Raw genomic sequence first — 16,980 nt, forward strand, 5'->3', positions numbered from 1 at the left:
ATTGTTTTTTGGGGTCTGTAAAGTTTTGAAAATTTTACATTCCGAAGCAGTTTGCTCTGGCTACACACGTGAATGTGACAATAGCCGGGCGCTTGTTAACGGGACCGTTCAGCCCATCACAGCACCTACACGGCTACACCACCATCTTAAGAGGTTGGGCTGTAACGTTACTTGATTGGGTTTTATTGCGGGCCAGTTCAGCCCAAACAATATAATTATTCAGGCCCAAGTATGATGATGCGCATCATGGATAATTAACGAATTCCTTGTCTTCATTTGAGCCCAATGAATTATATATATATATTTGAATACTGGGGAAGGGCGATGGGGAGGCTCGAACTCGAAACCTCTATGAGATACCACACACATGAGTGTCATCTGAGCTACTCGTGATTCTCAATAAATTATATTTCACCTGTTTTAGGATTATAGAATTTGAGCATATGAACGTTTATAACCCAATAACAAAGCCCAACTTTTAACTCTCTGATTTTCATGTAAGCACAAGTAGATGATATACCTTTTTTGGGGGATTTTGGGAAAATCATTAGGTAATATGATAATAATGATATCAGCGACTATTTCATATTAACCAGGAAAAAAAAAGTCCCACACAATTTTAATAAAGTAGAGCAATCAGAGGGCAGTAGAGCAATCAGAGGGCTCCCATAATAATTAAAAGATCTCCAATAATAATTGATCCTTTGAAACCTAGTTTCTTGCCCTTTTTTTCCCTGGTAAAAGATAATGGTACAGTTGTTGCAAAGTGACAAAATTAAGGTTACATATCCTTGGTTTCTACATTAATTATGCATTGTATTATTGAGGATATAATATATATTACTTGCTAATAGATTCTTCTTAATTTAAATGTAATTCAAGAAACTAACAGCAAACATAGGGTTAATATATATATAACATATAACATATATATATATATATATTGGTATGATAATTATTATTGAGTCACGTAGAAGCAGTGGGAAGCAAGGGCTTTCCATTGTTGGTTCTATTATACTACATACAAAAAAAGGGTATCATATAAAAGAATAGAAAAAGGAAAAGAAAGCGGGGGAGCCTGTAGTGAAGAGGGAATGGAAGTTTTTGTGTGTGTTTTTAAAACTTTAAAGGGGATGGAGAGAAGATTGAAGAACTTTTGTTCTAATCATGCCTTGGAAAGTGATGACAAAGAGGAAAGTGAATATGCTTCTTCCATGATTATAACTATCTGCTCTCTCTCTCTCATTCTATTATTGGTTATATTACTTTTATTATTATTAATTATTAATTCCACCTCAACTTCCACTTCCACCGCATACCCCAGCCGATATCTATGTCTTGTCAATGCCCTTCTCTCTTTTCTTTTTCTTTTTTTTTTCTCTCTTTATGGTTTTATCTCAAACAATAATAGAAAACAACCTTAGCTAAAGAAACATATGTATCTATATGTATATATATTGACTTAAATTTTAAAGAAAATCGAAAAAAAAAAAGAGAGAGGAAAGAAAGTAGTGACCAAATCTGAGGAAGAATATATGAGTGACTTTACTTGAGTTGAGTTCAATCATATCCGATTCTCAGCTCCTTATTCCCTATGAAGCTGTTTTTTACTCTTCTTTTCTGCCTTCTTTCTGTCTCTCCTTAGTGGGGTTTACCTCCACTTCGTATCTCTTTATCAGATTTTGTACCATGACAAATATACTCCACATACATATTCTTGGTTACATGAATGCCACTCAAAGTCATTCCATTTTTGAACTCTCAACCTATATATATATATATATATATATATATATACACACACACATGCGTGCATCTTGTGATGTCCACGGCCTAGTTAGCCATTTTGAATAGTGTTCCCCGTTTACATGGCACGATATTTTTATTACGTACGTACCATATGCATGAAATGATGCTTTATCAACTCATACTAATTAAATTAATTATTGGGTTAATTATATTTTTTTGTTGTGACGAGGGAATTCACCGAAAGCACAGCTCACTAGACTCCACCCTAATGATAAACCTATAGGATAATTATACAGTCACATGTATATTTGAAATTTTCATATAGAAGTGCATTGCATGCCCATTTGTTTATAAGGAAATGCACAGTTATAATTAAGTAGCTTTTAGCAGTCAAATTCTAGGCTTAAAAGTAGATCCCACGTATAGTTATAGAGGGCTTTGCTTGTTTGCTTTGACCACATGAGTTGGACAAATTTTGAAGAAGAATTTGTTAGGGTTTGTTTTATGACAAGCACCAGGTAAGGAATATAGAGATGGGAGATGGAAGATTACACTTTACAAATTAACCTATTCACTCCACGGGAAAGAAGAAGTGCAGGAAATAATTCATTTTGTCTTATTGTTTCTCTTTCTTTTCTTTATGAAAAAAGAGAATAGAATTACAGTTCTTGCAGAAAAAAAAAAAAAGGACACCATGTGCTTCAAACATATGGTTGGAAGGAATGTCCTCTCATATATATGTGTGTATGTGTTTGATGGTGTACATATACACTTTTTCAGCTCCACTCTCTAATGTCTTTTTATCATTTTGTGCTTTCCCATGATCGACATGATTTATTCATTTAAGTGAGAAAAAAAATCAGGGAAATTCAAATTATTTAATAGCTAATTACTTCTATATGTTCAAGAATTGATTGAGATTAATTTGATACTTAATTTATATGTGCATATATTAAGCCTATGAGCGATTAATTAATTATCAACAAATGAAAGGGACCAGCAATATTTTTTGTGCGCTGGTTGAGTGATCTACACCAAATCACTTGTAAGCTTTTTTGCTAGACATGATTGAACCACTTGCCTTACAAAAGGTTTTCCTTGAGTGGGTTATTAGTTGGCAATAATATCTATATCATTATCAATACTATTTCCATTTTCAAAACAAGATTTTGAATTTATATATAATGATTTAATTGAAAGAAGAGTCCCACGTAAATGATTTAATGCATTTCCCTAGAAAATGACAAATTGATTATAAACTGATCAATCTATAACTACATATTACTATATATGATTTACACCGAATGCCAACGAGAGGGTGAAGAGTTTCCATTTTCATATATGTAGTTTGAATTATTGGAAAAAAAAGAAGAAGAAGAAAAATTGCACACTTTAAGGCCTTGCTTTGCAAGTAATGGACTTAAAAGGTGAGTCTTCATGTGTCTATATATATATATATATCTGTGTGTGTATCTATATGTGCATGAAATGATGATATGGAGGGACCCAAAAGGGGCTTTGATAATCAACAAGGGAATCCCTTGGATTGAGGAGTGTATTAGTAGAAGTAGCAGCAGCAGCAGCAGCACCCTTGAATTGTGGGACCTTTCGATTTTTTAATACCTTTTTCTTTTCTTTTCTTTTCTTTCTTTTTTGGCTTGGTTTCTTTAACGTTCATGATCAACCACAGTGTATTAAAAGAAGAGAGACCAATAAAAATTTAAAGAATGTGATGTGCATGTGATCCAACAGCCTTATGTTCCCTTCCCTATTCCAAATCTACAATACATACCCCCTGCAACCACCATTCTCCTTCGATCTGTTTCTTTTTTGACATTCGTGGACTTGCTAATAATCATGTCTTTTAATTAGGTCATTAGCATCGTTGTTAATCATGTTTTCTGTACTATATAAATCTGAACGTTGGACCATCTTTTTTAATTAAACCTGGACTGTCTGATGATTAATAGTACCTACATTAAAAGGCATGTCATTAGTGGGATTTATGCGTCCTATATCAAATCAACTTGATCATCATATCATCTATGTTGTGTAGAATATACTAAAGAAGCTAGATATTCTTTCAAATACAACAAATTAAACTTATAGTAGCATATAGATATAATCACATGAGTCTTTTTCACGTAGAAGTTTGAAGGGATGTCTTTAAGAAAGAGAGTCGGAAAGGAAGAAATAAAAGGGGGATAGAAAAGAAGAAGAATATTAGATAATGGAAGGAAAGACATTTGTTGTTGTTGGTCTCTCCTTTTAATGCATGAGAGACTGAGACTCTCTCTAAAGTATGTTAAAATGGGCTTTCTTTTAGTGATAAGGTGTAACAGGCCATGCATGCATGCAAAGCTAGCTAGCCACTCTCTAATTATTCTATGATAAATAGAAAGAATTAAACATCTTGTAATTGGTTCTACTTAAATTTGAAAGAGATTAATTTTCAAGGAAGCCACTTTCTGATGTCCTTTCAGGGGTACAAAACTTGCTTATGCAAACATGTATATATAGAACACTCCATTTTTACACAAAGTAGAGTACTTCACTGGTTAATGTACGTACTAATTCCTCCTCATGATTAAGTTCTTCCGATGTCAATAAGGGAAAAAATCCCAATGTCAAGATCAAGGATCCCAACAGTCCCAACAATGGAGAAATCTTGCATGTTGACAATCTCAACAAACATACCACAATTATTATAAAAAGATTGCTCCGTCTTAACTCCCTCTAAACTAAGAAACTCTACACTCTTGATTTACTCTTAAAAATTTATTAACTTGAGCGTCGAAGTGCCCCCGTGTCACAAACGGCCTCCCTCCCTTTTGCTTCTGTAGATTCCGAAGTTCACTGTCTACACCACAACCTAGACCCCAACTGTTGATGCGTAGGTTGTGCAAATTTTTGCATCCACATCCTACATTATGCTCTCTTTGTCAAATTATGTCTACCGAATATAAATTAATGTTCCAAATCTATAGATAGCATGATCCACGACCTCTTGTGTGTGTGTATATATGTATATGTATATTCACAAAATGGAGGGGTAGAGTTGCCAATTTCACATAATATATTATACAATGACAAATTAAGAGTGGCTCTTAATTCTTGTAGGTAATGTAATAAGTCCAGAAGAAAGACAAACGAGTATCTTGTCCGGTGTATTAATATCAGAGTGCCATTTCCTCGTGCGCCCTCGTGACCCATATATCACTCTACTCTCTTCACACTGTTCAGACCATTTTGTATATTGATTAATATGTTCTCTAGGCTCTAGTAATAGTGCCAAATACTAGACTGTGCATGTGTATAATATCATATCCATCATTCACTGGGACTGGGAGATGCTTCTTTTATAGAAATAATAATATGTTTGAAGATATACTAATAAATTAACAAGCTGGCTACTGGCTTGGCATGCATAAGTTGGCTTTGTTCAAAGAGGAATCAGTGAAACAGACAAAAGAGATCGTAAGAGAAGAGACAGAGGAAAGAACCTTGCAGCTTGTCGTCTATACTACAGCTTTTGATTCTTCTTTTTTTTTCCTTCTCTATTTAATCAAAAAAATATATATAAAAAATAAATAAATTGATTAATTAATTAGTTTAACAGTATTCGCTCTGTGTTTTAAGTTGTCTCTCCTTGAAATTCTCATAATACATTGTTTAGTTATTAATTAATTAGTTAGTTTATTTGAAAAGGGAATCGGCGGTGGTCATGTGAGAGAGAGAGGAGGTTGTGGGGTTCAGTTTTTAGTGTTTTTTTTCACGCTGCGTTTAAGAACAAAAAAATATTAGAATAGAATCTTCCTGGCCATTCAATGTGTGGAGGTTTGTGTGTGTTTGGGTCATTTTGGTAGTGATGGACGTAGGTGCTGGGCTCTCGCTTAGGATGTCTGTCCAAGTTTCTGACAAATTTTTATGTTTTTGGGTGTATGTGAGAGAGTGAGTGAGTGAGAGAGAGAGAGAGGACCAGCCTTTTGTTTTTCTAGATTTTCAATATGTGGGCCCTCTCTCTCTCTTTCTATCTCTCTCACTCAGACTCAGACATGCATGTCCTGGACCTCCTGGTTCGATAGCTGGCTAGGTCTTTCTATCTACTGTAGAAACAAAAATGCTTCATGAAAATAACATGCTTTGCAATACTACTATTCATGCTTTTGCTACTTATTCATAAACTTGCCCATCTACATGATCAACGATTTTTAGGTCCCACTGAATGCGTCCTGGACCCACCTAGTTTTTCAACCATTAATTTATAGTTGGATGTTATCCGTTAATGAACAACGAAGTTAATGAAGCTTATAGACTAAAGAGATCACACTTAATATTTTCTACAAATCTTGAATGACAGATTCATGAGAGAGAGCAATTTATATTCATAATGTATTAGTTTGGTGCACCGGTTGGGAGACCGGTGCTAAGTGCAACGGTCAGAAAAACGTTGGGGGAAGAGTTGAAAGAAGTATTTTTCCCATAAATAAGCATGTAACATGAATAAGGGAATAGAGTGGTGGCAATTTATGCCATGTTATCAACGATAAAAACAAAATATGAATCACGAGAATGCCTACATACATACATACACATATATATATATATATGTATTATACGTACACATATGCAGAACCATCAAACATATAGAAAATGAGTACTATTGCAGTATCCGTGTCAGTCGCTGCAAATTTAGCTGCAGGGGAGCACAAGGGGTAAAGCTTAATTTGAAATCAATAATCGTAGAGAGAGACTGAGAGAGATGGAGACATATAGAGAGAATGGTAAGAAAAAAAGTGTTGAAATAGAAGGTTCGTGGTTCTTTCTTCTCAGGATAATTAAGGAAGGGCAGATCCCATTTTAATTGAATTCTGGGTCTTGAACCTGACATTATTTGCTCCTTATCTCTAAGTTTCTACTTGCTAGCTAGCTACCTACTTGCTTGATTTCTTCTATTTCATTTCCTTCTTTTCTAGGCCTTAATTTTCTATTTTTAAGGAAGAGATTCAATGTGCATATCTCAAAAATTAATTATCAATATATTTTAATTCCATTAGGATCAATATCAAGAGCTTTGCAGACTCCAGTATATATCAACAGATATGATCGATACTACAATTAATTAGTAATTAAGCCTAGAGAACTTTTTTTTTGGTTTTTTTTAACGAGGAATCTACTCAAGACACCATCACGTTGAACCCCACCTTAGATGGTAATATGGTATATTCTGGGCTTGTGAGTCCCCCATCCCACATCCACCAGATAATTACTGGGCCTTTGACCCATTGGAATGATTTTAAGAAATTTGTTGTACGTGAGAGTTGAAACTAAAACCTCTTTGATTTTGTTAGTGAAGGATTATGGTAAATCTTTTTAGGGTTTAGCTTTGACACTTTTGAGCCGAAAGTTATGCTTTTTTTAAGTAAGATTTCAAACTGCTAGGCATATAAGTAATTACACACACATGTTGAAGCACATATCCATTAGTAATCATGAAATGGTAATTACCCCTTTTGGGTTCTTGTTTTGCAAGCTTTTTGGGAAGCATTTGGCTTGTCTAACAAGATTGTTGGGGAAATTGTAGATATGGTTTTTTTTTTTAAATCCGTTTTTTAAATAGTAGAAAAAAGAAAGGAATTATAACAGTTTTTTTTACTTTATTTTTGGAATAATTAATGAGAATCAAAAAATAATGAGTTTGAGTATCTAGGTGAAATAATTAGTAATGATTTTGGTTATATGGGTTTCACTTTGTTGTCTGTCCCTACTCAACACTGTCGTTCACTCATTGCAAAATCAATCCACTACTCACTTTTATAGGATCCCTCCGTAACCACTCATTGCCTTTGCCTTCAAATGGACCTCATGCAAATCTTTGTCCAAACTTCGACACTTGAAGCTCTTAAAAATCTCTTGTATTTATCTTTTATTTTTGTCTCTTTTGGTCTTTTGTTTGAGACGTTTCAAACATTTCCATAAAACCTTTTTTTTTTAATTTAAAAATGGTAGTAATATAATGCCAGCTGGTCATTGTAAAGATTAGAGTATAGACAATGTAGAGCAGAACTACAAGTAATAGTAAAATAATAATCAGTAAAAGGTAGGTGTAGTAGTGGCCAAAGAGGGAGAGAGAGAGAGAGAGATCGCATGTCTTATATGGTATCGAAGTTTGGAACATTGTGAGATGGGAAAAGGAGCAAGAAGAAGAAGAAGAGGAAAAGAAAGTGAGCGAAGAAGAAGAAATGACGTCACCCAAATAACAGTCCTGTTTCTTCAATAAATGGATCCAATCACGTAGTTCGATGTCTTATATATCGGCTAATGAGAGAGGAGAGGAGAGGAGAGGAGAGGAGAGGAGAGTGATAAGAAAATGATGGGAGGATTCCAAATTGGAGACCCTCTGTGTGTGTTTGGGTTGGTGATGTATGTACAAACACTAAACTACAAATTGAAAAGAAGACACTCGTTTTACGTGAAGTTAAAAAAAAAAAACACACACACACCGTCCTTTTCCCCCTTACTTATTTCTTTTCTTTCTTTTCATTTGTTTACTAAACATTTTCTTCCATATATACCATTTGTTACACTTCCTATGTATAAGAAATAAAAGGATTTAAGTCCAAGAACAAATCAATTAATTAATCAAACTTACAATCATAAAAAAAAAAAAGTAAGTAAAGGGAATTCGGATAAGAAAATTCGGGGATCCTTAACATTTTTCTTTTTTGGTTATGTGGTAGACAAGGAAGGTTTCCATAATTAAAATGTGATATGTACATGTGAAGAAAAGCTAGAAAAATATGTTGCTAAAATGCAGGCTCTGCGTAATTAAAGAAGTAAGAGGGGGTGCATCGTCAATTCACAAAGACAGACTGCACCATCCTTCTGTGCCAGATTTTTAAGTGGGTGTGTGCGGGATCAATGTCAGTAGAGAGACAAAGAAAGAAAGAAAGAAAGAGGTGTCACGGGTTTGTCTTGAAAGGCCCTTATTTCACAGTCCTAGACAGACACTTAGTCCTCTCTCACTACATAACCGAAGACTCAAACAAAAATAAACAAAACATACATTAATTATTTATTTAATAATATTAACACTTAATAATAATATATTAAAATCAAATATAAAAAAAACCAGCGCAGTACATAGTACCACGCACCTCCACTCATTCATTCACTCGCACAATCCCTCTCTCGCTCTCTCTCTCTAGTCTTGTTTGCGTGCTGCTTCTTTGATCTTCTTCCATGGCGCTCATGCTAGACAACTGCGAAGGCATAATACTCTCTCTCGACTCGCACAAATCAGTCCCGGCGCCATTCCTCACAAAAACATACCAACTCGTAGACGATCCGGCCACCGACCACGTAGTCTCTTGGGGCGAAGACGACACCACCTTTGTCGTTTGGCGTCCACCTGAGTTCGCTCGCGATCTCCTCCCCAACTACTTCAAGCACAACAACTTCTCTAGCTTCGTCAGGCAGCTCAACACCTACGTATATATCTCTTCTTTTCTGAAAACGTCTCGGGTTTTAGCTTTCCCCATTTTAATTTGTTTAACTGATTTGTGGGTTTTTGTTTGTTTGTTTGTTTGATCCGAACTAAATTAGGGTTTTAGAAAGATTGTGCCGGACAGATGGGAGTTCGCCAACGAATTCTTCAAGAAGGGAGAGAAGCATTTGCTTTGCGAGATCCATCGAAGAAAAACCGCTCAACCGCAAGTCTCCATCAATCACCACCACCAACAACCACCACCCAGTTTCTTCCCCTTTCAAACCCGACTCAGTATTTCTCCATCTGACTCCGACGAGCAGGCGAACTGGTGTGACTCTCCGCCCACCAACTATAACAATGACAACTCGGTCACTGCTTTGTCGGAGGACAATGAGAGACTGAGGAGGAGCAACAATATGTTAATGTCCGAGCTTGCACACATGAGAAAGCTTTACAATGATATCATCTATTTTGTTCAGAATCATGTGAAGCCCGTCACTCCTAGTAATACTTATCCTTCTTCATTGCTTCCATGCAATACTTATACCTCTACTACTCCTCCTTCACCACCATCTTCTACAAACTTTTGTCATTCAATGATTCAAAAGCCTAATTTGAACCAGATTCTTGGGTATTGTCCCACTAATTATAACACCAAACCACAATTTTCTCACTACTACTCTCAGCACCCACATCATCATCAAGTACTGAATAGCTCTCCCACTAGTACTCCTAAGAGCTCATTGACCATTGTTGGAGAAGCCATAAACAACAACAAAACAAAGCTGTTTGGGGTGTCACTACAATCCAAGAAGAGAGTGCACCCGGAGTATGCTACTACTGGTCCAGGAAGTATGGAGACTAACAAGGCTCGTTTGGTGTTGGAGAAGGATGATTTAGGGTTGAATCTCATGCCTCCCTCAGCATGTTAGTTTGATTATCTCTTTTATAATTTTTTTTAAAAAAATTATATTCCTCTTTTGAGTCATATGATGATAGTGTTTGAGAAAATGCGTGTGTGGGTGTTCGCGACAATTTTGTACATAACTACTCTTCTCTAGTGCCAAGATTTATCTTTAATTAGCCATGAATGCAGGTGGGTTTTTTTTAGAGACCGAATTTATCAAACCATGATGCAGTTTTAATTAATCTTTTGTTTAATTTCAGATCTCTTGGCATATATATTCCTGATCTTTCTGTTGTTTCTCTTGTTCTGCTGCTTTTGTTGTTCAGTCGTATATGAGTCAGTTGTTTGTCAATATATGCTAGCTAGTTAGACTTAGACCTAGCTAGCTAGAGACACACTTTATATAATTAGATGGGAGGTTTCCTTTTAGTTATATTTTGAGAGAAAAAGCTGTGAAGCTCTAGGGGTTTCTCTTATTAGAGTCATTAATAAAGGGACGTACACGACTACACATACAAACATGCTTCTCTCTTGAAACCAACAAATAAAAAAGTAGCTGACATCAAATGATACTCTTGCTCTTCTTCAAAATTTTCAATTAGATCCCTCATTATTATGATGATGATTATTATTACCATCCCTAGCTAATATTGTCAAAAGAGAAAGTATGCTCTTCTTATGATTTGGAAAAGAAAGGGCTATCATATCGTTGCATATTTGTATATTTTAATTGTTTCTTGTTTCTATGAACTGTCAGTCTCGCAATATACATGCAAAGAGGTGCAGAGTTTCCAGTATAAAATAAGTGATAGAAAACAAAAGGAGTGTGTTATTCGATGAAAGCGATATATAAGAGAGAAACCAATCACTATACAAATGTAGGATTTTTGGAATCTTTCTATCAATGCCTTCTATACTTCTTCTTCTGAGGACCAGAAACCTTTGCCTTTTCCCACTTTAAGTGTCTGATCAACATCTTCATCTATAAAACTTCTCTTTCTATCCATCTCTCTCTTCTTTTCCTCTCTTCCACTCACACCCTCATCACGTTTTGACTAATTCCAAACACCCTTTACTTGTTCAAAAGCCTTGACTGCAGGTAGATAGCTAATTAAACAAACCTGCATTTGCCTTAGAACACTTCTCTTTTATGGTTTTGTACAATTTGTAAGGCTATAATGCGTAAATAGGTGGGATCATTGAATACAGTCCATTGATAAACTTGACACCTCATTAATGTTGGCCTTCTCTTCTCTATCTCCTTGATATGTCGATTACGTAATATGTGAGTGATGAAACGGACTGTTCAAAGGGCATATTCCCTTTTGCTTTTCTCGGCTCTTTTGTAGTATTTTGTTTGGTAATCGAAGAACAACACATACAGATTTACACTTTTAACGTCCGATATGAGCCTAAACTCAAGTCATCAAACCTGCGACTATACAAAAGGACAAGTATTTTGATATGAATCTCCGACTTGTCTTTGAGTCTTGCTCCTTCTTTAATCCAGGATATGGCTCCAAATAAACAGGTACGCATGTCTATTACATCTAATGCAACTTTTAACAGTTAATAAATGACTTACAAGTTACAAGGGAAACCCATGGAGGTAAAGATGAAAGAAAATTCAGACAGATCTAGATATAGAATAAAGAACTTAGAAAAATGTCTTTGATGTGCAATGATTTAGCCTAAACCCTAACCCAGTTTTGCACCAGTTGGTGGTGGTCATGGTACCCCCTATAGGCTATAGTATGCACCAAACACTTAGTCATTTCTTTTGGGTTTCTTGGCACGTGAATGGAAAATGCATGCACGTGTGATTCATAAGGTGGTATACGTCTAAATTAATAGGAGTATTGCTTAAAAAAAGAAGATGTAGGTCATGGCCTACTAAAAGTTGGATATGGGTTATTCAACTAAAAATTGCTTTAGATAATAGAAAGGTGTGTTTTTGTTTGCTCAATAGTTGTAAATGGACCATATATTAAAGAAGGTTTTGAAAGTTTAAAAAAGGGGTAAAACAAAGGAGAGGAATTGATTAGAAAAAGAAATATTGTACGTTTGCTTCGTTTAGTCTTTTGATCAATGCACTTTATTGACATTTCTCCTCACATCTTTTGGTACAAAAACTTTTTTGACAAGTTTTGGTAAATACATATAAACACTCTCTCTGTATATATGTACATGGCATATGCTTGAAAAAGTTTGTAAGGTAGCAAAAGATTATAGTACATTTTATCTATATAATTTGCTTTTCCTTCCTCCCAAACCCTAATAGACTCGGAGAAGAAAACAATTTGCTTTTCTTATCTATTTAAGTAAAACAAACTTCAAAGTATTTCACAATGTTTGAAAAATAAGTTTTGACACAACTAAATACGAAAAAAACGGCACCCATGAATCACAAGTGTTTGCGTTTGGTAAATCAAGAAACCAAAAACTTATCGTACAATATATTTTTTTCCACAGTTTATAAGCTAACTCATAAGTTAGCTTTTCTACGACAACTCATTTGTACATAATAGTAAAGGGGGCTAACCGTAAAGTAAGCATATCTAGCATTCTAAAATGATCATAATATATAAATTAATTTTCTAAATTTACTTTGTTATTTAAGAGATTTTATAATAATCATCTCCCTTAATGGGTTACTCATTATTGGACCCATGTGGCGCTGAAAAAGGGAAAAACCATATCCTTATTAGCTTTGTTTTTGTAAAGTCCAATTAAGGCCCACACTTTAATCGGCCCATAATTACAGATCCTGTAGAGCCCAGCTAAAAACGACGCGTTTTGCTTCCACTTGTTTGTGTTGGACCTCCACAAAGCCCGCACTCTCTCCTGCCAGTTTTGCGTTTCCGTCTGCTCCAAATTCAAACGCGCGACAACAACCGCATTCGAAATCCACCTCCATGGAAGTAATGATCGCATCCTCATCAGTCGATACCGGAATTGGGTGCTGGGAGCTGCGTACTGGTGCCGAGAGAATCCGGTTGCGGCATATCAAGAGAGGACTTATTTAGCCGGTGGAGGTTCAAAAGGGGATATATACTTATGGGAGGTTCATTGACGATTCCTTCCCTTTCTAATTCCTCTGTTTATTGGATCAATTGGAGCTTTTTGTACTCAAAACAAAGTTTTTCATGATTTTAGGTTGCAACTGGGAGATTGCTTAAAAAGTGGCGTGCTCATGGCAGGGTTGTTACATGTTTAGTATTGATGACAATTCGCTTTTGATTTCTGGTTCAGAGGATGGATCAGTTAAAATTTGGAATCTAATCGAGTAAGTAATCTTTTTTTACGAGGCATAAACTGTGAATAACGATGTGAATTTTGTTATAAACTCTTGTTTCTTATTTGGATCAGGATATTTGATGTGTATCGAGTGGATCATGGAAGCCATCTCTACGAGCATAGTTTTTCCGAGCACACTGCGGGTGACTGATAGAGTGGCTGGTTATGGCAGACTGGCAGTTGCAATGCAATTATAGTCTCTGCTTCTGAGGATCGAACATGTAAGGTTCGACCTGGTCTTTAGTAAAGTTCATTTTTGATGAAACTGTAATAGCGTTTGAGTACTTTGTGGGATTGAACAATTAGAATTCAAAGAGGGAAATTAAAAGTAGCAAGTTGCATGCCTATATCACATCTATAATTCTGCCTCCTTTTTTTTTTTTTTTGACAAATAAGCAAGAAGAAGAAAGGAAAAGGTGATCAAAAAGGAAAACAAAACCAAAGTCCACCTTGTCGAAATGAACTGTTGTTCTAATATAGGTTAGAATTTTTAATTTTCAGTATTCCAATTTTTGAATGGAAAGGACGTTTGCAAATGTTAGGTCTGGGAACAAATCACTGAATGATGGGGTGTACCTATGACTCCTTTCATTGAATTTAAATTTTATGTACTCTAAATGTTCATCATCATTTTTGTTGATCATTCCTTGTAGTTAAATTCGTTTCAATCAGATCTTTCTGTTGTGGGAGAATTATTGAGAAATATAGTATTTCCATCAAAAATTGATGCAATAGCATTGTTTGAATCAGATCCCATGTCCCGTGCTGAAAGCTCTTCCAGCAGGGGACATGGGATGCCTATCATTGATTCAATACAAACCACTGGTTTGTGAATCTTATATTCTTGTTTCTTTTTTCTTTTGATGAAACATTCAGATGGATAGAATCATTGAGTGTGAAGTTTGTCTCTTTTATCTTCTCTAAGTTTCAATTGTTTAATAAGGTCTTTGACTGTAGGAACTTTCTGTTGTAAATTGATTCGCATCATATCTTTTACACTGTTGATAACTCAGGAAAAAGGTCTTAGCAGTTATCTTTCTTAGTTTTTGTCTCTTTGAAGTTACGTATTCCCCATTGATTTCTCTGATGATGGAGCTTTTGAGGGCATTTTGTGTGTAAGTGGGGATGTCAATTATCTACTATTTTCTGTTTGACTGTTATGTAAATTATGTGAATCATACGTCCTGCCTAAGGTTTTTTCAGAGTTACTGCTTCATCAAACTTGTTGTTTTATATATTTATTTACAAACTTTTTGCCTTATTCTTTGAACACTAAGGTACCAAGCTTGTTACTTGCCTAGCATATGCCGTATGGGTCAAAACGTATTGCTTTCTGGATTGGAGGATGGCATGGTATGTGTTTGTGATCCTAAAACCCATAACATCATCCGCACGTTCAAACATGCAAAAGGTTGTTCACACTGCCTCAAAGTTTGCATGTGCAACAGTTCTTTTCCTCCAAAAATAGCACAGAAGAAAAGCTGATAGTCCGGTTTTGTTTATTTTCGTACTGTTCCCTTGACATATGATGTTTTCCCCCAAAAAACATCTTTGCATGTGTCCGTGATTTGTACAAATTTTCATCATATATGTGTGTGTGCGTCTGTATTCTTCGTTCCGTTCAAATTTATGTTAACAATTTGCGACTTATTGTCAGTGGTTTTATGGCATCCGTGTTCTTACAGTCTTATTTATTGCTTGTTTCTTTATGTACTGGCCAGGCCCTGTGGCCAGATAGCCACTTTACCTAAATCCTCGGACAATATCACATATATACACAAGCTTCATCGAGCAATCGTGGATCATTGTTACCACCTCCATTGGAAAAATACAAAAGTACAGATAAAAATGCTGACACCAGGACCATGGTCTCTCTTCCAGAGACTGGCAATGATCCGTTGGATGCCCCTTCCCTTAGCCTACAAATGATTAATCGCCAAATCAAAGAATTTCAGGTTCAAACTGCTCAGTGGATACTCTCCACTCTCTTGTGCCTACAATCAGACCTTACAAAACTTGCAAACAAATGCAGATTATTTTGTGCATTGCAAAAGAATCGTGTCTTCTTCATTATATTCTAAACACTTGTCTTACATGTTGTGTGAATTTACTTACAGCAACAAGGCTCTGCCACAACTGAGATGGAGGTGGAGAGACTAAAGCATGGCTGCAAAAGGGCTATGCAAAAAATGGTTGAACAATGGAAGAAAATGAATGACAGTTTAAATGAATATAATTCTGCATGAATGAGCTTCTGGATGAAGATCAAGTAGGAAGCCATTAAGGAATGGCTCTCCCTCCACGGGTATTTTTAAAATTTTGCATGTGTGGTTGATGATTAGTCTTATCAGAGGACAAAGATTGAGTGTTTCATATGGGTTTCTTAATAATATTTGGTTATATTTGTGTTTGGGAAACTGATTTTTCGTATACCAGTAAACTGATAATGGCGTCATTATCATAATCCTATGGTAATTTAATCTTATCTAAATTTTTGTGTGAAATTGGTAGCTATAATCATCTATCTAATTAATGATCAAGCTCTGCTTTCTGCATTGTCCCTTGAACGTGCATCTGCTGATAAATTGGGCTAGAATCTGTCATATTTGATTTTGGGCCAGGCTTTATGTCTCCGTGAACTCCAAATCTAGCACGAATTTTATGGTGGGTAGCTTTAGTCATATCTCAGTTTTTTTTCTAAAGACACCCCAATCTAAGTTGATCATTCCTTGTAAAAATTAGTTGATGGAGTGTCTTTAAAAAAAATCGGGATGTGACTAAAGTTACCCTTTTATGGTAGGCTTTTTTTAGGCCCAATGCTCATAAGCCCATAGCCTATCCAGCCTTAGTTGTGGTCGGTAGAAAGTTGTCGCGAGCAGGTGTACTCTTTGCAAACACGTTATCCAACACTTGGAACTTGGAAGGGAACAAGAGTGCATAAACCAATATTTGCTTTGTAAAGCAAAAACCAGCCCGTGAGATCACCGCCCTTATCATGACGACAACGCCACCAACAAAGCAAAGATTTCCCAGCAAATAAAGTCTGGCAGAACCAAGTTCCTCTTCTTACAAGCTTTCCTTACCATGGTCACTGCCTAGTACTACTTTATGGAAATGGACACAACAACAAAAGCTTGAAACAAACAACACCCTCTATCTCCATGATGCTTTGACTGTCTTATTTGGGTGCAATTTAGCATCAACCAAAGAAAGAAACCATTCAAGTTTGTCTCTGAAAGTTATGAAAATCATGCAGAGAGAGGAAAAAGGAATAGTGGGTCCGTTGTTTTGGGGTTTAAATAATTTTATTAAAGGGCTCTTTTTCTTCTCTGAGTCTGCTCTGCAATTCCCGATGAGAAAGCCAGCAGGTGAAGAAAGTGGGGAGGAACAACAAGAGGACTACTTAATATATAATTATTATATTATAAAATGTATGAAAGAATATTGTATTTGATAAGGTGGGGGAGAGAAGATAGGTGATGCAATCGTAATAATGGAAAGTTAATCAACAAGAAAAAAAACAACCCAACAGCAAGAT

At 35.7% G+C, this 16,980-nt stretch overlaps 1 protein-coding gene and 1 pseudogene across 1 annotated transcript; both read left to right on the forward strand.

Annotated features, from left to right (window-relative positions):
• Positions 1–8,917: 8,917 nt before the first annotated feature.
• LOC120009788 (heat stress transcription factor B-4-like) lies at positions 8,918–10,357 on the forward strand. Its single transcript, XM_038860491.1, has 2 exons — positions 8,918–9,240; positions 9,355–10,357. The coding sequence occupies exons 1-2, from the start codon at positions 8,992–8,994 to the stop codon at positions 10,168–10,170; spliced, it is 1,065 nt and encodes a 354-aa protein (XP_038716419.1). The 5' UTR covers positions 8,918–8,991; the 3' UTR covers positions 10,171–10,357.
• A 2,608-nt stretch (positions 10,358–12,965) lies between these two features.
• On the forward strand, positions 12,966–15,933 carry LOC120009013 (annotated as a pseudogene).
• The last annotated feature ends 1,047 nt before the right edge of the window (positions 15,934–16,980 follow it).

Source organism: Tripterygium wilfordii, chromosome 11 (assembly GCF_013401445.1).
Source record: "Tripterygium wilfordii isolate XIE 37 chromosome 11, ASM1340144v1, whole genome shotgun sequence".
In the NCBI taxonomy this organism is placed as follows: domain Eukaryota; kingdom Viridiplantae; phylum Streptophyta; class Magnoliopsida; order Celastrales; family Celastraceae; genus Tripterygium; species Tripterygium wilfordii.